Source organism: Rhagoletis zephyria, unplaced genomic scaffold (genome assembly GCF_001687245.7).
Source record: "Rhagoletis zephyria isolate East Lansing unplaced genomic scaffold, Rhagoletis_zephyria_1.1 Rzeph_scaffold_04152, whole genome shotgun sequence".
In the NCBI taxonomy this organism is placed as follows: domain Eukaryota; kingdom Metazoa; phylum Arthropoda; class Insecta; order Diptera; family Tephritidae; genus Rhagoletis; species Rhagoletis zephyria.
In genome coordinates, this window is record NW_016161235.1 from 1 (window position 1) to 24,569 (window position 24,569).

Genomic DNA, 24,569 nt, shown 5'->3' on the forward strand with positions numbered 1-24,569 from the left:
ATGACAGTTGGTAGGCCATCGCTGTTCGCCTGTGGAGTTCTGCGGTCACGGAAAGACAAAACGTCGCTGTAGTAATTGTCATATTGGAAAAAAATGCCGTAAATGCCGAGAGTTGGCAACCGTCTTCGCAAAACAGCTGAAAATTGCTTCTTTTCTTTTTACAGAATTTATCACAGCCAACTTCAACTGGTAATGATGCCAACCCAATTTATGTAGCATAACTATTAAAATTATAAAAGGATTTTAAGACTTTTCCTTTGAAATTTCTATAAGACTTATTTTATATTCATCAAGCATGTGCAAAATGTGCTCATAGTAATAATCTAGCGTCATATTGACCGAATGTAACTAAATTTTACAATTATTTTGCAAATTTTACATATATTCGGGGAAAAAATTTGAAGCATGGTAACACTTGTACTCGCTTCCGAGTAGAAATGAAAGAACCAGAAAAAATAATATTCTAACCAGATTCTCGTGTTTTTCAATAATTCAGAACATTGCAAAATAGGTAGATTCTGTGTTATTTGTGATTAAATTTTTTCATAGAAAATAAGCCCGCAATCGAATAAAGTTCGAGAGAAATATTATTTCAGTGCGACCGGTGATAACGAACGATATTTATTTAGAACAAATAGTCTGCGGCCTTTGTATTTCTATGAAATACGCGCTTCGCAACAAATACGGCCGCATGCCGTCTAGCTGAAGGTGAAGGCAATTTGTGCATTTCTANTTTGCTGGCAAAGTGCCTAGCAAAATACCTTAAAGCTGGATAAACTGGAACGAACAGTGAAATTGACGAATATTACAAATCTAAGCATTGCTGACGAGGAATTTATATACAATGTCAGCGGTGACATTGAACATTTCATAAACCAAAGGCATAGTTCTAGGTGAGTAGGCTGTAAGGCAAAGAGTAGCGAAAAAACTGCGGTAGCGGGTGATGCACAATTCACATATGGACAAACATACATTCCTATGTGTGAAAATGTATGGAAACCTAAAATAAGAAATTAGAATTGTATGCTTAGATTAGATACAATTACTCCTAAATTCATCCATTCCATTCCCTGTGTCGTGGAAAATGCACTTTTTTGACAAAAATGGCATATCCAAAAATATTAGACATCACAATAATCAAGCAATCCTGCTGCAAAATTTCTTAAAAAATGCCTAGTATTCTTGTAATGATTGTTTAGATTTATATACATGATATGCATGTACACTGCTGGAACAAAGTATTGGCACAGCAAATTTTTCACAATATATGTAAAAAATTTTATTCTAATATTTTCTGGCAAATTTTGTATAAAAATATGATTCATTCTACAACCAAAAACATAAAAATATATATGCTAAACTTTGTATATACAAATTTTCGTGCAAATTTTCAACTTTTTAATCAGATGTTTTTAGAACTTTTTGGATATGCAGTTTGGCAGCCCATTAAATTCCAATAAAAAAATGCAAGTTCGAAGTTAGTCAAAAATCTCATTGATTTTTGAGAATTTTTTTTAAGTGTTTTGCATTTTTTCCATATAAAATATTTTCGAAAAATTTTTTTCTCTGGAAGAGACTGCGTAAAAAAAATTGCCAAAAATCAACGGTAATTTATAGCTTATTAAAACTTGTACTGTATTATAACAAAATTGATTGGGCTACAAATCTGCATACTCAAAAAATTCTAAAAAATCGGATTAAAAAGATGAAAATTTGCATGAAAATTTACTGAATTTTCGCAAGTTTTGCACAAAGTTTAGAAATTGTATTTTTATTTTTTTTTGCTGTAGAATGAACGATATTTTTAAAAAAAGGAAAATATTACAATAGTGTAAGAAAGCTGCTGTGCCAATAGTTTTTGCCGGCGCTGTATGTACTATATCGTAAACTGAAATTCACAGCTCACAACTTTTTTCAGTTTAAAAAATTTATAAATTTTAAATTTAAATTGGCAAAAAGAGNAAAAAACATAAAAATATATATGCCAAACTTTGTATATGCAAATTTTCGTGCAAATTTTCAACTTTTTAATCAGATTTTTTTAGAACTTTTTGGATATGCAGTTTGGCAGCCCATTAAATTCCAATAAAAAAATGCAAGTTCGAAGTTAGTCAAAAATTGCATTGATTTTTGAGAATTTTTTTTTAAGTGTTTTGCATTTTTTCCATATAAAATATTTTCGAAAAAATTTTTTCTCTGGAAGAGACTGCGTAAAAAAAATTGCCAAAAATCAACGGTAATTTATAGCTTATTAAAACTTGTACTGTATTATAACAAAATTGATTGGGCTACAAATCTACATACTCAAAAAAATCTAAAAAATCTGATTAAAAAGATGAAAATTTGCATGAAAATTTACTGAATTTTCGCAAGTTTTGCACAAAGTTTAGAAATTGTATTTTTATTTTTTTTTTTGTTGTAGAATGAACGATATTTAAAAAAAAAGGAAAATATTACAATAGTGTAAGAAAGCTGCTGTGCCAATAGTTTTTGCCGGCGCTGTATGTACTATATCGTAAACTGAAATTCACAGCTCACAACTTTTTTCAGTTTAAAAAATTTATAAATTTTAAATTTAAATTGGCAAAAAGAGTAACGTCCGCAACGTAACGTCCCCAACGAACATATACATTTATGTACTTTAAAGTTAACTCTAATTTTCTCTGCAAAGTATTTTTCTAGATTGTGTTTTCCGTATGGCAATTTACAAAAATCTAAATTTTAAAGGTATATCGAAATCGCTTCCATGTTTTTTTCGAAACTAAGCTTTAATGATAAGCAATAAAAATATGTTGCGTTATTTCCCAAAGCCACATAGAAACTGCCTAAAACTCGAATGAAGTTAGAATAGGCACTAAGAAAACTACGATTTTGCCGCGTTAAATTAAAAATTATCATCACTGAGAAAGATTACAAATACATTTTCGTTTTCAAACGTATAGCACCATCGGCTAGTCGAAAAGTAGCTTGTTTTGCACCACTCAGCGCACATTTGACGGGAATTGCTGATGTACATATATAGCTACATAAATGCATTTTTTAACTTAGTTGCGGTAAGTGAGACANTGCGCACATTTGACGGGAATTGCTGATGTACATATGTATATAGCTACATAAATGCATTTTTTAACTTAGTTGCGGTAAGTGAGACATTTCCTTGGCGGGTAATCCGAAAACTAAATAGCTGCAAAGATTGTACATGATTATTGAAGTTTCTGTAGTGCGCAGCATGTATGTACATGCGTACTATATATAAAAATAAGTGTTATCTCATTAAAACAGTAATCAAAACACCTATTTTCCTTATTTCTAATTACGCAAGTTACAGGAAATATTGCTTACTTGCCTATCACATTCATTACCACACTGGTTTTTGTGCTACCAATGCATTACCATTTGATTAAGTGGATATACGTGCATACATACATACATATGACATATACATGTAGCTATATAGCTACTTATTAGNACACTGGTTTTTGTGCTACCAATGCATTACCATTTGATTAAGTGGATATACGTGGATACATACATACATATGACATATACATGTAGCTATATAGCTACTTATTAGTGTTTATTTCGCGGTCTTGCAAATAGCCATAGTTTTTCTTTAATACGTTGCATTTTCCTTACGGAATCTGTTACACGTCAAACTTAAACTAGTTTTAGTAACACAGTAACCGAGACAGCATCGGGTTACGGCCGGTTGGCTAGTAACACAAATTGAATGCGACTGCATCAAATTGAAGTGCAAAGATGTACATTTTTAAGTGTATCGTACGCGATTTCTATGTATGTATGTACAAAATGCATTTAGAAATTGTATAAACAACGGAATGCACGTAGGCGCCAGCTTTTCTGTTTGAAAGTCCATGTAATGTAATTTCGCTAGCTTAGAGTGAAAAGTTGATAAATCCACTTCTCATGAAGACTTACATTTTTAGACAGGAAGCGAGGCAAATTAAAAATGCGTAGTTTTCAAAAGGACCGAAATATTTTATTTATTTCTTAATATTTTTACGCGCTCAAACGTAAATTTAGCAATTTATTCGAAAGAATATGAAAAATGTTCATTAACTTCGAAATCTACCGAAGTTACACTTTGATTTGAATACGCAAAAATGTTGTCGTCAAAGTTTTGCAACATATTTGCAGAAAAGGAATTTCGAAAGTTTTTATACTCCTGGAAAATTCGAAAAACTACTTAACAACTATCCACTCTAAATAGCGATTTACTTCACAATTGTAAATTTATTTACACTTCTTGCTGCAAACATACAGTCAGTGTCAAATGTAAGTGTAAAACTTGTTCTAATATAATATTCACAATTATTTTCATGAAATTTTTTTTCATTAATTGTCTATAAATCAAAGTTTCACACTTTTGTATAAAATTCAAACAATTTTAATCAAAATTTCAAAATTTCTATTCAGAATTTCTAGAAAATTGCAAGTTTCAAGTCGCTAAAAATTACCGCTGATTTTTAAGATTTTTTTTTGTGGATGGTGCTGCGCGTTTTCATCCAAATAACACACACACACAATTCTATAAAATCAACGGTAAAGTCGGAATTTTAATGCTACCCTTAGGGTTGTTCTAAATCTAAAAAATAATAGTACTGCTTTTTTTTTTGAAATCGAAAAATATCTACAGGTCGCTCAAAGTTTTTCATGCAGTTTGCATGGGAAAATAACAAGTGTTCCGGGGGAATGGTATCGAATTTTTGAAAATCAATATTTTTCGATCGGAAAACTCTGTTTTTCTTCAAGAGACTTCCTATAAAAAGCACAATTGTTAATTTTACCATTTTTGAAACCTACGGATTTTTTATGGGTCCCCCGATTGCATTTTTTTGCACAGTGAGAAAACGGCATTATCGCCTAGACGCGTGCACCCTGGTTCAATTAAGATCCGGCTATTGCAGCCGCCTCAACAGCTACCTCTGACGCCTAGGTCCGCAAGCACGTGCCCAGCATGCGGGTTAGAGCCACACTACACCAACCACTTTTTGCATGCCCTGCCAACTCAACGACTCGTGACAACCGAAGCTCTGTGGTGACCGCTGTGGTATTGAGTTAGGATTTCGTGAGCCCTATCAGGCTGCTGCTGCTCATAGTTTTAACGGATGGTGATTGAACCTCGGTTAAGGCATTCACAAGGCGAGAACTTGGTGGTGATAGACTCTCTATGAATGTCTTCAAAGTTTTTCAAGTTTCAGCAAGACAATCGGGTTTGTGGGAAAATTTCATAAAATGTTAGGGTGTATCAGAAAGTGACAAAAAGAAGAAAAAGGGATATCTGCAAGTACAATTATTTTGTCTTAAAATCAACTACAGAAGAAACTTGTCTTAAGTCTATCTACATATTTACTACACTTATGTATATGTATATGACTACAAACATTCCCATAACATGATTTCGTTAGTTAGCAACTTGCGTTACAAACTACAATACCACTTCATATTCCCATCTCATGCGGCACATTTTCTTTTTGCTTTTAATGCTCCACGCCATCGACGGCTAAAACCGCTAACAACATTACATACATATCTACATGTATATTACATAATATTCTCATAAGCCGTCTATATATCTCTTCTGATGTTACTTTGTTCCTTTTCTCTTTGCTCATTTGCTGGTTTGTTCACTGTGTATACTACTTCTTCTTCATTGTTGTGAATAAGTGATACGCGCATTGACTGACGCTTTGCTCTGTTTATTTATGCAAAGAAAAAAGGTACAAGAAAAATAAAAGCCATGCAAAGACTGAAAACCACCGACTGAATTGCCATTAGCTATCGAGTTGCTAACCAGTTTTTGCAATTTTCCTCGAAAGACTAAAATGCCACAACAAAACAAACCAATACCTTCGAATTTGTGGTTTGCAATTGCGAAAAAAAGAAAAAAATAATAATAATTGGATATTGTTTTCTACACTTTTCTGAAGCGTTGCTAAGAGTTGTATAGAAAAATCCTGGAAAATTGAATATTTTAAGCAAAAAAAAAAAGCAAAATCTTTCAGCTTTTAATACACAATCCAAAATTTCACATTTGTTCAATAAGCCTTGGCATGTACAAGTGTAATTTAGGCATATTTTATGTTATTATTTATGGCATAGGCTATGTATGAATGTATGTTTGTCTGTATATCTACCTATTCATAAGTATTTGATAAAAAAAATATATATAAATTCTTTATTTATTTTTTTACAGTGTTCTACTTTTTCCACCTGTAAACAATTTTCGCCGTTTTCTCATACATCAAACATGTGAACAATTCCGTCAACAGTACGATCTCTTCACTTTTTCAGTGGGGCAAGGTCCATTCCGCCGCACTGTAGTCTGTTTTCGGAATCAATTATTGGATCCCAATAAATTTACAGATACAGCAGCAGCAGCGAATTTCGAATCGTAAGTATCACATACATACATTACAATTCTTTGTGGCTTATTCTTAAATGCATTATTTTCTTTTTGTCAGTAGGCGAAAAAAATCACCGGTGAAAAGTTGGAGAAGCGTTGAGCGAAAAACTGAAGTTGTCGCAAACGATATATCCTCAACGTCTTCTTCGTCATTTGTTAGGCAACAAAGAAGCACACCTGGTAAGATGGGCGCGGAGAAGAATACCAACGAAACTCGTGGTAAGTTTGAATATAGTTTTGCGTGCTATAAACATTTGGGTACAACTGTGTAGAACACATTTATAATATGAACGTTGCAATGTGCGTCAAGTACTTACCACCTATAACGGTTACGTAGACCCGACTGTCGTCGGACTTCCTCCCCTTCAATTGTAGGGTTTCATCAGGACTTAAGGGCCAGACAATGTCCTTGTGATGAGTTTAGAGGGCATAATAAAGCCACAGTGCATATCGTCAATAATATATGTATGTCTATCTGAATCAGTGACTCTTAACCGGTGGGCCCTAGAAACACTCGAGGAGGTCTCATTCAAAAAAGTATGAACGTCAAGCGCGGAATGCTTTGATATTGCGATAAAAGCACTTGTAAAATAAAAGTATGAAGTTCACTTCATTAAAAAGAGTGCATGAACATTAACACTCGTCTAGTCAAACAATTGTGCCTTGATATGATAAAAAATAAGTTCAATCGATATTTTCTTGACTGCGAGAGTAAAAAATATATGAAAACTGATCTACAATTCGTAAGTATGTATTGTCAACGTTTCTGATGAAACCTAATGAAATTGAAAAATGAGTGATCGAAATACAACACGATGGTAGAAGATTTTTGAACCAAAAGTGCTTCGAGAAATTGCTTTTCATTATCTAATTTTGTTTTCATCTACAATTAATTACACAGTGCTACAAAAAAATTGTTAGTAATGGTCAAGTACAATATAAAAATAGGTTACGTATAGTTCCTGAACCTCCATTGTTATTTTATTTAAAAACAACCATTATGTTCGTACTTGATGAGGTATCTATTACACATGTTTTGAAAAGGGGATTTATAGACCTTTAAAATGATTTATAGAGCTTTAAAAAATATCCGATTTCAAAAATATTCAACGCAGTGCTTAAGGAGGCTAACCACAATGTGTGTATCAAATTTGGTCGAGATCGGTCAAGTAGTTTTTGAGATACGCATATATGATATAAGTGTGCGGTGCCACGCCCATTTTCCTGAAATTTTATCAAAAATAAATTTTTTGCTTAAGATCCATTGTATATATAAATTTTGAGTAAAAATTGATGAACTGCTTAGCCACACTGCTCATAAGATCGGAAAGTCCGGCACATACACAAAAAAAATTCAAGGCCGTATTTTTGCTTAAATTGCTTAACTTTGATAAGAAATTAAGAAAAACAAGGGGCTTATTAAAGTTGAACCGATGAAAACTCCCCACGAGCTAAGTTTAACAATATATTATATATCATTTTAAAGGTATATACATCCTATTTTGAAGACATGTTTGACTTTTAAAATCCGATGAAAAATAGTCAAGCTGTTAATAGATAAGTGCATCAAGTACGAATATAACGGTTGTTTTTAAATAAAATAATAAAAATGGAGGGTTCAGGAACTATACGGAAACTATTTTTATATTGTACTCGACCATAGCTACAACCTACAATACGTTTTGTTTCGGGTGTATTTCATGACTTTTTAAAAAAGCCCTTCCGAAAGCCCTTCCTGAGAGTCAAGGGGCTTTCCATTCTACATTCCTTTCTCCTTTCTTTTTTGTATGGAGTCGCACAAATTGAAGGGCTTCTTCTTTCACTATGTGTTATTGCAACTTAAAATGTTTATTGAAATTCATTTGTAATGCTAAATTGTAAATGGATAAGCCCTTCTAAAAGGAAGCACTTTTTTCAGCGCTCCTTGGGTAGGCCTCTTAGAATGGCTTTACTTAAGAAGGCCTATCTAAATTATCTTCTGGGGTGTTTCATTTATAAATAGAATAAATCTTTAATCATTTACCCTTAGTATTTATGACCTCCAAAAAATTGGTGGTCCGTGCATTCACAGAAATTTTGTCAAATGGCCCAACTTAAAGCAGTCATGGAAGCGCTGGCGGAACTTTGTAAGCAAGCGCAAAAGTTTTGGGCTTGCTTATGAATTTCTGCCAGCGCTGCCCATGCCTGACTTAAATGTTAAGAACCATTGATCTAAATGCTTAAATTTTTTTATATCCGAGAAAATGCGTAACACCCTGAGCAAAAAAAAAGAATATCAAAAATCAACGTGACTTTCAGTAACTTATAATTTGCACTTTTTTATATTAAATTTTTTATTAGGCTATATAAAACTGCATACTAAAAATTGCGATTAAAGTTTGAAACTTGATTGAAGAGAGAAATCAATCGAGATAGTCCGTGTTCCAATGAAAATTTGAGATACCTTTACGAAAGTTGGCTGTTCTTTGTTAAAGTTAGGTAATAACAAGTAATTTTTAGCAAGTCGCTTCAACTCTCATATAAAAAATATATATATATATATATATATCTCATGATCCACTGATCAGATCTTAACCAGATTAGTATGGGACCACCTCTGAGACACTACCTTTCCGATGCAAAAAGAATTATCGAAATCGGTGGTCCAAAGCTATGCAGTAACATACATAAAAAAAAAAAATATTCTGACGAACTGATAACCTCCTCCTTTTTTGGAAGTCAGTTAAAAATAAAAAAAATAAAATATAAAAATAAAAAAATATTCCGACGAACTGATAACCTCCCCCTTTTTTGGAAGTCGGTTAAAAATAGGCGAAATTAGAATGAAACCACGCCCCCTCCCATGTAAAGGTATTTTTTGTAAAAAGCTATAACTGCAATTTGACTGCAAAATGGCTCAAAATTTTATATTTTTTTAGCAAAAAATGTTATTTAAAAAAAAGTTGGAAAATGCGCGACACCACGTTTATGTAGTTGAGTGCTTAGTCTACAGCAGAGATGGGCAAACTCACAATCACACATATGTCTTCCTCAACAGCCAGTGCTCGGACTGTACCGCATTTGTGGATGAGATTCCACTTTTTTTTGCTAAATTAAATTTCTACTACGTCTACTACCGTAAGCTAAAAAACTACCGCATCTTGAAGCTTATTTTTTTTTAATTTGCTCATTCTTCCATCCCAACAGGTAGTAGCAGTAGAGCAGCTGATTTCTTTTGTTTTCAAATTATTTGGTCTCTAAAATGTCAAATCTTTTTGATTCCTTTTAACAAAAATTTTAAATTGTTAAAATCTATTTGCATGTTAAAACTTTTTTCCATACACAAGAAGCAATTGAAAATCAGGTTTTGGTACCTTCGCCAAACTCAGGAGTCCAAATGTGATTACTGGGACTTGCAAAGGATGGCAACAAATTTACAAAAAAAAAGAAAGTTGCAGCAAATTTTTTTATTTATTTTTTTAAATTTAAAATTGTGTTATTTTGGCTATTTTGGCTATATATATGCTATTTTTTTTTGTCCTTGAAAGACAGACTTAAGTTGTTTTGTCAAATGTCCACAGATTTAAATTTTTGTTTATGTTTCCCATGACACATTTGATCTTAAAAAAAGTCTGAATAACTCTTTGACGCTTTAGAGACCGGAATCAGCATCAAAATACACGTAAATATTGTTTTTGCTGTAATACTACTACCTGTTTAATGTGCCTTGATTTAACGCAAACATCTCCGGACTCCAATAAGAAGTTTCACTTCATAAACGTTTGCCTCCGAACACTGTCAACAACAACTGATTTGATTTGCTTTACTGAAGTACCAGCGAAGCAGGTACCAGTCAACGGTGAAGAAGATGATGGTAGTATACGTGTGCCAACGTCGCAGAATGCAGCATTTTGATGCCCAATTACATGTGTTTGGAAAATCAAAAAATGTCTATCTCTGGTCTACAGCGTCGGGACAAAGTACTTGTAAAAAATGAAATGAAATGTTCCTATTCTAATCTAGTTTTTTGGTAGAATATCTTATCTATTCAAACAGAGGGTATTTTTCGCAATGATTTTACGTAGAATTCTTGAGCTGCATCTAAATTTTAGAAACGAAATATAAAAATAACTAAAAACACATTTTCAATAGTTATCGCACTTCTATAGACAGTGACAATGGAAAAAAATATTGTAATCGAAAATGGCATAATACGTATTGTAAAGAACTAGTTTTATTAGTTGAAAATCATATGATTAATGGTGTTTGCACGAAATTCAATTTTATTAATAAAATACATGTCACTTTCATCTTCAATTTGCTAAAAGCTTTTTGGTAAGTGCATATTTTAAAATTATTTTGAAATTCTAACAAACTTATTGCTAACACCATTACGTTTTCACTAACAGACACAGCTTAATGAATGCGTGCGTGCGATTGTGAAGCCCCCCAAAATATTGTTATAAGTACTACATATCTATAGTTTTGGCCACTGGTCGCACACCTAATTATATGCCAAATCAGCGTGAATCCAAAAATATAGCAAAAGCCGGCTACAAATACATGCAAAAACTCTTTTTATACATACATTCATACATACATATGCATACCCATGAATATTGTATGTCTAACTCAAAAATTGGGCACACTGCTCTCTGGCAAACTATGATGATGAACTCCAGCGTTGAAGCGTTTTTAATTCGTTTACGCTACAGTGTTGTAGTCAAATTCAAGGTCGAAATCTACATACATATGTACGTTTTCGTTGATTTTCTCTAGTCCCTTCACTTCTCACTTCACTTTTTTAGCTCCCTTTTTATACATTTTTGTTCATTGCGTATTGACCAAAAGTTGTACGTGACGACGCGTTTAAATCTCAGGGTCGAGCAACCAGTTAGTGAAGCCAAATGCCGCTCCCGCCCTGTAAACGCTTTTCGTCTTCGCCTTTGTTTGCTTTTATTTTTTGTTTTTTGTTTTTTCATTGTTTTTTGTTTATATGTAATTTGTTTTTAATTCTGCTTTGTCAGTGGTTTGTGTAGTTTTTCGTTGGTTCTTTGCTCGCACCTTGGATTAGTTAGTAGATAGATAAATAATATCAAAAGTATTATAGAATACTTAAGAAATTAAATGAAATAAAAAAATTAAAAAATTAACTAAAATGGAATAAGAAAATATTATTAAATTCAATGAAGCAAAAGAAAATGTTGTAAAAATTTTACTAAGAAATTCAATTTTAAAAATCATTTAGGCATTCGGCATACTTAAAAAAATAAACGAAATAAAAAAATAAACTAAAATGAAATCAGAAACTACATATTAATAAATTCAGTGAAGCAAAAGAAAATGTAAAAATTTTACTAAGAAATTCAATTTTAAAAATCATTTAGGCATTCGGTTTTTTACAATTTATTGTGTTTTTTTTGGTCTCCTTCTCTGGATCCTCTACGCCGAGACGATGCGGCAGATTGTTTATTTAATCGACTATACATTTAACGGTAAAATTATAATAGCTGTAATCGCAAGCAGCGCTCACACTGCAAGGCCATTCAGTGCAAGAGAGTGAGCACTCTCTCTCTCTTCAACTGCATAAATGAAATGATAAAAACAAAACAAGAAAATGGCAACAACGCGTTTTTATTTGGGTCAACAATTTTAATTTGTATTCAACAAGTATTACCACATTATTACATTTAAATATTTATATGCATACATATGTATGTACGAGTATGTATGTATCTTTATGCAGGAAAAAAGCAAATCGTTTAATAAGTTTTGCGGTATTCATGCAGACATTAATGCATACCATTAATAATTACGGCTATAGCTTTTGGGTTTCTGGGCTTCGGTTAAAACAAAAAAAAAGGCGGGGAAATAAAAATTTGGATAGCGTTTTTACAAGATTATAAAGTAAGATGTATTTTAAAATAAACATAAATATGTATGTATATTGAAATTAAGTCTCGGGTACATCTGGTCTGGACATCTGAAGCAGTGACTTGAAATCGACCCAAATACTACGTAAGTCAACTACGATGGAATATCGATATTTTTCGTTAAAATTTTTTATGATTTTTTTTTCTTTTATTTTCGATATGTCATCCCTTTCTTTTAGTAGATTATCGCGGTGGTTACTTAACTGATATGTTCAAAGAATAATGTACTAAAATCTAAAGGTGTAAAATAAATTTTTTTTCCATTAACTCAAAAGATATACACATACATATATATGTACATTAGACTGAATCACCAAAGTTGCGGTTTTTGCGCCGGGATTACAAAATGTATTATATTTGAAGATTTCCACCGAAATTTTTCGAAAAAATATTAAGATTTACGAGAGCTGGGCTGATTTGAAAATACCTCAAAAAATTTAATTTTTTTAGAATAAAAATAGTTTCATAAAAAAATTTGTTGAAAAAAATCCCCTGAGTTGACAAAACTTAAGCTTAAAAATTCTGCATAAAAATATTAAAAAACTTATTTAACGTAATCATAATAATGATCCTAATCAAAGATTGGTTTGAGAAAAACTTGAATAACTGGGCCAAAACCACCGATTCAGACTTATGAGGTATCAGTGGAAAGGTACATATTTTCTCACCCTTTTTATTTCTTTGCAAAGCAGCTCATTCACGTTCCAATATTTATTTTTTTTTTCATATCGACACATCTTTATTCAACTTGAAATGATGCTCATTCATCTTACCTTTCTCTTTCATACTTTGAATGAGTTTATTTGCAAAGGAAACAAACAAAAAGGGGGTAAAATACCTTTCCAATGATACCTCATAAGTCTAAATCAGAATAGTTTTGGCGCAGTTATTCAAGTTCTTCATAAATCAATCTTTGAAAAAAGTAAAAAAACAGCATCGAAAATCTCATTATTATGATTCAGTTAATTTTTTTTTTATTATTATTATGCAAATTTTTTAAGCTCAAACTGTTGTCATCAGAGGTGAGTTTTTTCAAAAAATTCTTAATACAACTATTTTATTCATGGAGTTTTTTCAAATCGGTTCAGCTCACGTAAATTTTAATATTTTTTCCGAAATATTTTGGTGCAAGCCTTAAAAAATAATAGATTTTATATATCCCATGAAAAAACAGTACCATTTTTTTTGTATGGCGAGTGATGCAGTCTAATGTACATACATACATAGCGGGTTAGGTTAGGTTAGGTTAGGTTATCTTTGCTGTCCCAATCCAGCACAGGAGAAGGACACACTTAGGCCACTGTGGGCACATTGTGATGCCATACCAGATACTCCCTACGTCCCTTCTCATACCTTAGAAGCAAAACCAATTTGTAGCGCTAATGTGTATGCAGCAACCAAAAATATCCAAGTCTATGAAATGTGTCCCAGCAACATCTGAAAACTACGGCCTCTTGCTGGTTCCAGCCATTTGCATCTTCCAATGCTTCTGCGAAACTAGATAACTGATGGAAGCATTCAGTATGCTCAAAAGCGGTTAAATGTTGAATGACGATTGGAGTAAACTTGTAGAATAAGGTTAAATTAATTAGACATTTAACACGATTCACCGATGAGTAACAGCGATTTGCCCCGACGGAATATGCAAGCTGATGCTGAAAAAAATGGACCTGCGGGACGTTCGTTCCAGATGTCTGGACTTCTTGATAATGGCGTCGTAGAAAAGAATTGATGACTTGTGCTTGAAAGTAAGCGTTTACCTCTTCGAACTATCTCGCTTCTTCGCAGCACGGAGCCTAACCCTCTCCCCCACGAAATCCTCGGCAACCCTACTAACAACTAACAACCTTGTCCCTATGGACTAACCGAGGAGGAGTTGCATACTTCCTGGGTCGCCTGTTAGCTGAGCTTGACTACAACGATTTAGGCTACGGTTACTGTACATGCGTATTCTGACGAATTTTTGTTTTGACGATTTTTTCGAAACAAAACAATACGAAACACACAAAGAAAACAAGTATTTTTTTGTTGGGACGAAGTCGTCAGAACAAAAGTTCGTCGGAATACGCATGCATTGTAACCGTAGCCTTAGAGACAAGCCGATCTAGGCAGGGCTGAGTACCCGTTACAACAATAACAGCGCCACTAATAGTGGGCAAACGTCTAGCTGGCGTCTAAGTATACTCAGATGGGAGTGGCTTTCGAGATGAATCCTCCAACTTTAGGTTTACGCCCGTTATATTCTTTGCAATGGGTCACCACACCTTTAACGAAATGCTTATGAAGTAGGACTAAAGACCTTAAGCCTCCTTCTCGTGAATGCCGTAATCGGAATCGAACAATCACCAGCTGCCTAGGGAGCATCGCGTCACTTTGTAACAGATACGATCTGGTCGTCATAGCATGTTACACTCTTACATATTCAGAATCGACTCCAATTTGTGAAAGAAGTCCGCACGACACTAACCATCTCTTCATCTTCCCCCTTAAAACTACTCGGCTAACTTTTCCGGCTCTTGCGTCCGACTGTTATCTTTAATTGCACTAGACCCCTACTAATGGCTAATCGATATACTATGTTTGCAGAGCCAAGAACGTTCCCACAAAAGAGTCAATCTGGCACAAAAGTATTTAGAGCAATTTGAACAGAACAAAAAGTTCGGGAATGTTACCGTAAAGAACAAAAGTTCTCGTGAATGTTCTCAAGAATAACATTGTGACAAGGAAACTTTCGGTAACGTTTTCAATGAGAACGAAAGTATCGATAACTTTTTAAAGGAGGATCAAATAAGAACAAAAGTGTTAAGGTTAAGAATGAGACGGCCGTCTGCGTGTTGGGATGAAAAATCGTTTCAGTGAGAACCACGATTGTTAATTCTAAGCCAGATGACAGCTGGATCATCTCTCCGTTTAAGGAATAATTTTTCATTTTCTGTGCAGGAAAAGTGACTTAATTTGCAATTTGCACGAGCTGCCGGTTTTAAATCGGCATATTGTGTGAAATGGTAATGGCGGAAAAGTGGTTTTGAAGTATTTTCATGTGCCTCAAATGACTGATCTTCCTTTGGCTTACTATGTGGATATTAATTGTTCTTTACGACAAATTTATACTTATTAATTTTTGTTTTTATAAATCACATATTTTTTATGTATATTTTATTAAATCATGCATTATTTCTTTCTTTTACTTTCCAGCAAGCAAAACGAACTCAATAGATCTCTATCGACCCCCAGCTTTAAGAAATCATAATCACAATGCTGATACGATTGATACGACGACGACGACGACGACGACGACGACGACTAATGCAACTTTTGTTGCCAAAACTGGGTCAGTGAATGCAACAGCCGCAACGAGTGCAGAGACTTCGTGTACAACAAGAGCAACACCAACAAAAACAATTGGCAAAACAACACTGTTATCTACCTCAATATCATGCAATAATTCCCCAACTCATGCAAATGAGAATAAGAGTTTCGATAATAATACAGTGACCTCGACGAGGTGCGTAAACGCCGAAATGGACTGCGCAACAACGACAACAGCGGCGACGAAAGCAACAGCAACAACAACGCCAAACGCATTGACGATCAATTCAGAGTCGGTGGCGACTGGCGGTATGCCAACAACGCCAGTGTCGAGTGCCACCACAATCAGCAGCAGCAGCAGCAGCAGCAGCGGCCAGCAAAGGTAAACGAACGTAGCAACAGGCTAAGAAACAGAAATATATACGAACATACATATTTACATTTGGTTGCCGAAATTAGTAAACGAGTTTTGTTTATAAAATATGCTAATTGAATGAGCTTAAACACAGTGGCAGGGGCGCCGCGGAGGTTTAGCAAATATTTCGGCATTTTTATTTCGTATGCGACTGTTACTAATAAAGTAATATTTAATTGTTTAGCAGTCAGTAATCGAAAAGTTGGGAGTTTGACACTAACAAATCTAAAACTTGATAAAGTAAACCTTTAAAGAAATCACAAACTAAGTGTAAGACATGCAGACTGATGGGGAGACCGACAGGAAGACGTTCCCACGACAGTCGGGTCTACGTAATTGGAGCGACGATTTAACTCCCCAAAAACTATGGAGAAATTGTGTGCTGTTACAACAACAATAGACAGGGAGAAGTTACAGTTCGTCGGCCAATAGGTTCAGAACCCCGTCTTCCTGCTCCTGATGTGTCAGAATCGTTTCCTCTCTACCAGGACCGACACGGTCTACATAGTGAATTGTATTGTTGTCTTTAAGTGTCTAAATTATCGACTCTATAATAAAATTTTGGGGCTCATATTTTTTGGAACATTTTGAACCCAATATGTCTCACCCGTAGTAATATAACTTTTTTCAATCTCCTCAATATGGGCATCAAATGAAAGAGTTTGACAAGTACAACACATTGCATTGCTTCCCTCTACACTTAGTTTGATGTGCGAGTCTATCCGCACTTTTAAGAGTCTACAGAAAAAAAAGAAATTAGACAAGGCCTAATAAACTTGCAAACCGTTAATGCGCGATTGGCAGCTTTTGCCAGCATTTAGCAAGAATACCACTCACGGAACATATTGTCACTTGAAATGCGAAAAAACGTAAAAAACAACGTCGCTGAATTCCAAAAAGTCGAATATATCTGCTCCAAAAAGCAGGTTGTAATGCTGGATTTCCACTAGGCATTAAATGGCAAAAATTATAAAGTCGGGCATTAAAAAAAAATCGTGTCATTACATCAAAAAAATAGTCATGAAGTTCATTTCCACATGGCATTTTTTAAATGGCATACATCTTTTGTCATTTCAATGCCTAGTGGAAATTCGGCATTACATTTGTCCCGCCCGTGACAGAAGAAATAACTCAGATTTTTTCCATATAAAAGTACGCTGGAATTTTTTTCGTATTTCGTAATAACTCATAAAATAGTCAATTAGGTGTAGCTTTATCAAAATGTAGAATTGTTGAGTACTTCATACTTAAATTTAAAAATAAATCGCCCTTATGGAAAAAAATTATTAGTCACGACTTTTTTCATTTCAGGTAGCGATATATACAGCCCGCGACAAAACGATAGCACCTCGACATTTTGAACAGTTTTGACTATTTATCTTTTGTTTGTTTCATGTTTATTATTTTTATATAAACATATAGCTTTTTATCTAAGAAATCCCATATGAAACCAAATTTCAGACTATGTACAAAAATTATAAAAATTCCACAAACTTTTCATCTCAATCCCAAGCATTTTAATTTTAATTTCTAGAATAATTTTTGGTATGCAGTTTTATAGCTTATCGCTAAAAAATCGCGTTGATTTTTGTTAATTTTTTTGCTGACGGTATCACGCTTTTTCTTCCATACAAAGTTCGTAGTACCACTAGGGTGGCTGGGTAACTTTGGCCTTCCTTAGGTGACAAACTTCAAAATCGTTCATCCTTTCCAGGTCCCTTGCATTGCTGTTCTTAACCAGCCCCTTGAAAAAGACTAATTTTATTAGTCTATACTTTCTATAAAAAGTATTCTTTGATAACCGTTTGACAAAGGCATTGATGAAGTCTATAAAGACGTGATCCAAGAAAGAGGGCCTACCGAAAATCCTCCACTCCGTCACACGACAAAGCTAAGGACATGCTCAGGACAGAGTCTCAAATTAGGAATTAATACACTACGAGAATACGAAGAATGCGTACATATATACATATGTACATATCCACTTACATATATACATATACATATATAGTGTAAACGGTGCATTGTTAAACTTCATTATTGAGCTACTGTATAGGAATAATTTTAGTTTTCGCATTACTTAAATAAAATTATTTATTTATTACGAACGTCCATATACAATCGTTTTCAAGCTATGCACAAGTTTTTTTGTTTATTGTTTTTTTTTGTTTGTTTTACATTCATATGCAATACAGGTTTAGCCAAAAGCTACACTACGGGTAGCAGCAAGAAGTTAGCGCATCACAATCCAACGTGTTTAACTAGTTTTATTGCATTTTACGGCATTCTTTTGTGACTTATTTGCCATTTTGTTTTGCTCATATCTTTCTTAGTTTTGTGTGTACATTTGGTTGGCTGCATTTATGCTCAGGCGTTTCGTTCACCTGTCTGTCGATCATTCATTCACCCAGTTACCTCGAAACATGCGAGCGAACATATGTATNACATATTGTCACTTGAAATGCGAAAAAACGTAAAAAACAACGTCGCTGAATTCCAAAAAGTCGAATATATCTGCTCCAAAAAGCAGGTTCTAATGCTGGATTTCCACTAGGCATTAAATGGCAAAAATTACAAAGTCGGGCATTAAAAAAAAATCGTGTCATTACATCAAAAAAATAGTCATGAAGTTCATTTCCACATGGCATTTTTTAAATGGCATACATCTTTTGTCATTTCAATGCCTAGTGGAAATTCGGCATTACATTTGTCCCGCCCGTGACAGAAGAAATAACTCAGATTTTTTCCATATAAAAGTACGCTGGAATTTTTTTCGTATTTCGTAATAACTCATAAAATAGTCAATTAGGTGTAGCTTTATCAAAATGTAGAATTGTTGAGTACTTCATACTTAAATTTAAAAATAAATCGCCCTTATGGAAAAAAATTATTAGTCACGACTTTTTTCATTTCAGGTAGCGATATATACAGCCCGCGACAAAACGATAGCACCTCGACATTTTGAACAGTTTTGACTATTTATCTTTTGTTTGTTTCATGTTTATTATTTTTATATAAACATATAGCTTTTTATCTAAGAAATCCCATATGAAACCAAATTTCAGACTATGTACAAAAATTATAAAAATTCCACAAACTTTTCATCTCAATCCCAAGCATTTTAATTTTAATTTCTAGAATAATTTTTGGTATGCAGTTTTATAGCTTATCGCTAAAAAATCGCGTTGATTTTTGTTAATTTTTTTGCTGACGGTATCACGCTTTTTCTTCCATACAAAGTTCGTAGTACCACTAGGGTGGCTGGGTAACTTTGGCCTTCCTTAGGTGACAAACTTCAAAATCGTTCATCCTTTCCAGGTCCCTTGCATTGCTGTTCTTAACCAGCCCCTTGAAAAAGACTAATTTTATTAGTCTATACTTTCTATAAAAAGTATTCTTTGATAACCGTTTGACAAAGGCATTGATGAAGTCTATAAAGACGTGATCCAAGAAAGAGGGCCTACCGAAAATCCTCCACTCCGTCACACGACAAAGCTAAGGACATGCTCAGGACAGAGTCTCAAATTAGGAATTAATACACTACGAGAATACGAAGAATGCGTACATATATACATATGTACATATCCACTTACATATATACATATACATATATAGTGTAAACGGTGCATTGTTAAACTTCATTATTGAGCTACTGTATAGGAATAATTTTAGTTTTCGCATTACTTAAATAAAATTATTTATTTATTACGAACGTCCATATACAATCGTTTTCAAGCTATGCACAAGTTTTTTTGTTTATTGTTTTTTTTTGTTTGTTTTACATTCATATGCAATACAGGTTTAGCCAAAAGCTACACTACGGGTAGCAGCAAGAAGTTAGCGCATCACAATCCAACGTGTTTAACTAGTTTTATTGCATTTTACGGCATTCTTTTGTGACTTATTTGCCATTTTGTTTTGCTCATATCTTTCTTAGTTTTGTGTGTACATTTGGTTGGCTGCATTTATGCTCAGGCGTTTCGTTCACCTGTCTGTCGATCATTCATTCACCCAGTTACCTCGAAACATGCGAGCGAACATATGTATGTATGTATGTATGTAGGCACAACAAAATGCATATGTATGTACACATGTATATACATGTGCATGTTGCCTTCGCTCATTGCGTTGTGNACGTATGTACGTATGTAGACACAACAAAATGCATATGCATGTACACATGTATATACATGTGCATGTTGCCTTCGCTCATTGCGTTGTGGGTTTTTTTTGCGATTTTTTTTTTGTTTTATTACAAAACATATTATTTATAATGTTTATACGCACATAAATATACATATGCTTTGTACTCTTTACAGGCAATCATCAGCTGTACGACGTGAACGTCGACCCGATAGAGCGGTATATATTCCAAGGGCACGACGCAGTCAAACTACCCCACCAACGACGGTGGCGCTCACGGCGACGGCAACGGCCACAACAGCTGTCGTAGCTACAGGAATACAACAACAAAATGCTCCGCAGAAAACCNACACTACGGGTAGCAGCAAGAAGTTAGCGCATCGCAATCCAACGTGTTTAACTAGTTTTATTGCATTTTACAGCATTCTTTTGTGACTTATTTGCCATTTTGTTTTGCTCATATCTTTCTTAGTTTTGTGTGTACATTTGGTTGGCTGCATTTATGCTCAGGCGTTTCGTTCACCTGTCTGTCGATCATTCATTCACCCAGTTACCTCGAAACATGCGAGCGAACATATGTATACGTATGTACGTATGTAGACACAACAAAATGCATATGCATGTACACATGTATATACATGTGCATGTTGCCTTCGCTCATTGCGTTGTGGGTTTTTTTTGCGATTTTTTTTTTGTTTTATTACAAAACATATTATTTATAATGTTTATACGCACATAAATATACATATGCTTTGTACTCTTTACAGGCAATCATCAGCTGTACGACGTGAACGTCGACCCGATAGAGCGGTATATATTCCAAGGGCACGACGCAGTCAAACTACCCCACCAACGACGGTGGCGCTCACGGCGACGGCAACGGCCACAACAGCTGTCGTAGCAACAGGAATACAACAACAAAATGCTCCGCAGAAAACCGCAGCTACCATCTCACTAGCGAGTGCTTCGTTAACTCGGACGATGCCACCAAGTCACAGTCACCACAGCGCTGGTGGTTGTGGTGGTGACGGCGGCAGCAGTAATCAGCACCAATTGGCAATTACTTCGGAGGCAACAGTGTCAGTATACACAGCGGCGTCGAGCAAGTTAGACGAATTATCTGGCAACAAAAGTACTACAGCTGCTGGTGCTAGCACAGTTGTTTCTGTTTCGGCTGGAAAGAAGACAAAATCAGCTACAGTGCATGGTCGTGAGCGGAGAGAACGTTCTAAAAAGCTAACAAACGCTAATGTTCAGTCACACGAGGCGAAAATATCAAAATTATCATTGGAGAGAAGCGAAACGAAACTACAACTACCACAACAACAACAACAACAAAACGGTCATGATGAAACGTTGTTAAATCAATATCATCATTATCACCACCCACAACAACAACAACAGCAAACATATCTGTATACTGATCATTTGCAAAGATCCTCGCTCTGTGAGCAACAATTTACCGAAGGTGTGCAATTACCAGCAGAAATAATTGCAAACAACGAAATGAATTCGTCGTCAAATTCGGGCAAACGCAATAAGCCGAAACAAAGTAAAGTGCAGAATTTACGCATTGAAGATGTTGTTGCATCGAAACATAATGGTACACGGAGTACAACAACTAAATGTGATATTGAAGCGCAGGAACTACAGCGCGCATCGAAGGTAAATACTTACTCGTAAAAATGCGGTGCTGTAAAAAATATTGCTGTGAATTTAGATGCCTGAGAGTGCAATAAAAAAATGCAAATTTATAATGCAATGTGCTCGAATGCATTTTTTATTGTGCATGTGAAAATGTATAGTGAGTGGCTTGCAGTGAATACATAATTCTCCTGTACAGTGAAAATTTGTTAAGACCAGTAATTCGAATTTTACAGCAGAGAGGAAAAACTTCCCAAACTATTTTTATTAAAATATTTTGCAAAACTTGCATAACAGCATTTTTGATTATTTAAAGCAAAACATTCCCTCATGCAAATCGGTCAATGCAACTTTTTTTTATTCTTTTGTATTTAGCAGATTTTCTGGTTTTGTCTTTGGTCTTAGCAACTTTTGGTTTCAGTGCATAGAAAAGAAATGTATACAGAATCAGAAGAAGTAATTAGGTATTTTTGGAAGCGATACATTTTTATTTTGCTTCAGTTTAAAAAAAAAGTGGACTTTTTAATTTTTTACTCGAAGCTAGCGATTTGAAAAACGAATACGAAAAATTTCAGGCAAATTATAACAGAGTTCCATATGAAAAAAGTTAAGTTATAAAATTTTGCACAGTTGTGGCAGGTTTTAACTTGGAAAAGCAGTTAGTGGCCCAAAAAACTTGCCTAACATGAGAGAGCATCTAATTTCGATAATGTATTTAAAAACCATTATTTGCCGAATATAAATTTGTGAATAATTTGCACAAAGTAAAATGAGTAAAAACCGAATCTTGATGAAAATTTGAGCTCTAAGGAATGCAGTTTTTTAATTTATTATAAGCAGGGGACGGATTTTTAGGACCTAAAAACCTATAAAAAAGGCAAAGTGAAATAGCGAAATAGGCAGGAAAAGGCACTAGAAATGGCAAAAAAAAAAGCAAAATAAGGCACTAAAAAAGACAAAAACTTAAAAATAACACTGGTTTACAGGACAAATGTTCAACGGTCACCACTTCGTATCCAATTCCTATATAGAATTGCTCGCTGATTCCGTAAATCGAGTTAATTTTTTACCTGACTTCACAAAAAGGAGAAAGGTTATCAATTCGTCGGAATAAATATTTTTTTTGTTTATGTATGTCTCCGCATAACTTTGGACCACGTTAACCGATTTCTGTAATTTTTTTTAAAGGAAAGGTGTTACCTCACAGGTGGTCGCATTCTAATTCGGTTTAAATCCAATCATTGGATCATGAAGAAGTTAATGATAATCTTAAATTTTCATATGAGAATTGAAGTCCGGTTTTGTTTTTTGCTTAAAAATTACTTGTTTATTCTATGGATAAGTTTTCGAGATATTTTCATGTGTACATGCACAGTGGTCTTGAAGCAACCATAGCTATGACTAAAATGCCAACCAAAACGGCTTACATAACTGTCTTTGTACATAATCATAGATCAAAATTTCGTTGAAAATAAAATTCCATCTGCTCCTATGCTTAAAATATTATAAAATGTTGATCTAGAACTTTCCAAATCCAGTTATATAATCGCGAAGGTCTATGGTAATATAATTACGACAACCCTAACGGCCTTGTCCCTGTGGACAGATCCCACAGAAGCTGCACGCTTCCTAGGGTTGCCGTTAGTGGAACTTGACGACAACGACTGAGATACCAACCGATCTGGGCGGGGTTGTTGTAGCCGCTACAACAACAACAACAACAATAGCCGTGCGGAGGTTTGATAATTATAACATCATTATAACGTCATTAATTCCTGCTGACTTTGGGAAAATGAGCTTGTCATATAGATAGCTAGGTTCCTTATACATACATAATAAGTCGACAGAGAAAAATGCAGGCGGGATATTTGCAAAATTTATTCGTTTTCTAGATATGCGAGTTTTCACTGTTTAGACATAGCTCATTTCTCTTCGCCCAGGCAAAAATGGATGCTAAGTCATTATTTAACCTTGTACAGATTTCCCTTGTTTCCGCATGATTTCCAGACAGATATAGCTGAATGTCATCAGCATATGCATGCATATATACATGCTGGCAAGCAGAAAAGTAGTCATTTATAACTGAATATTAATGTACCCAAGATAGATCCTTGGGGCACACCAGCTTAGCAGTGGTTTTAGACCAGAAGCCAACTTTAACACACTGTGTTCTACCTGCAAAGTAGCTCCGCATGAGACGCATTGCGGAATCCCGTAAACCAAAATAGTATTTCAACTTCATGCAAAATAACCCAGAAGAAAAATAGGAAGGCCTTCTTAAGTAAAGTCATTCTAAGAGGCTTACCAAAGAAGGGCTGAAAAAAGTGCTTCCAAGCATGCCTTCTAAAATGGCTTATCCATTTACAATTTACGCGAATGCATAAATTTAAATTATTTATCATTACAAATGAATTTCAATAAACATTTTAAGTTGCAATAACACATGTTTTTTATAAACCTTAACCAAATTCTTCAAAGATGTATAATTTTCATAAATTAAAGAAGCAACTTAAAAAAAACTCCTCTACAAGGCCTTCTGGAAGGTCTTCCATGGGTAGCGAAAGAAGAAGCCCTTCAATTTGGAGATAGAAATGAAATAATGACTCTCAGGAAGGCCTTTCGGAAGGGCTTTTAACTCCTGAAATTATCTACTGGGAAGTCATGGCTCACAGAGTCAAAAGCTTTAGAGAAGTCAAGTGGGCATAATAAAGTCAATTGC

The 24,569-nt window shown here is 34.4% G+C and overlaps 1 protein-coding gene across 2 annotated transcripts in view; it reads left to right on the plus strand.

Moving 5' to 3' along the window:
* Positions 1 to 733: 733 nt before the first annotated feature.
* LOC108370325 (cell wall protein DAN4) overlaps positions 734 to 24,569 on the plus strand; it is a 27,584-nt gene continuing 3,748 nt past the window's right edge. Inside the window, exons 1-5 of one of the 2 annotated variants that reach the window (XM_017625644.1) lie at positions 734 to 893; positions 6,218 to 6,415; positions 6,489 to 6,646; positions 15,535 to 16,030; positions 20,974 to 21,871. In XM_017625644.1, the coding sequence (XP_017481133.1) occupies positions 6,613 to 6,646; positions 15,535 to 16,030; positions 20,974 to 21,871 (1,428 nt within the window). In that variant the 5' untranslated portion in view covers positions 734 to 893; positions 6,218 to 6,415; positions 6,489 to 6,612. Of the gene's footprint in view, positions 894 to 6,217; positions 6,416 to 6,488; positions 6,647 to 15,534; positions 16,031 to 20,657; positions 20,791 to 20,973; positions 21,872 to 24,569 lie in introns of those variants that run through there. The other variant, XM_017625643.1, reaches the window with a different exon arrangement.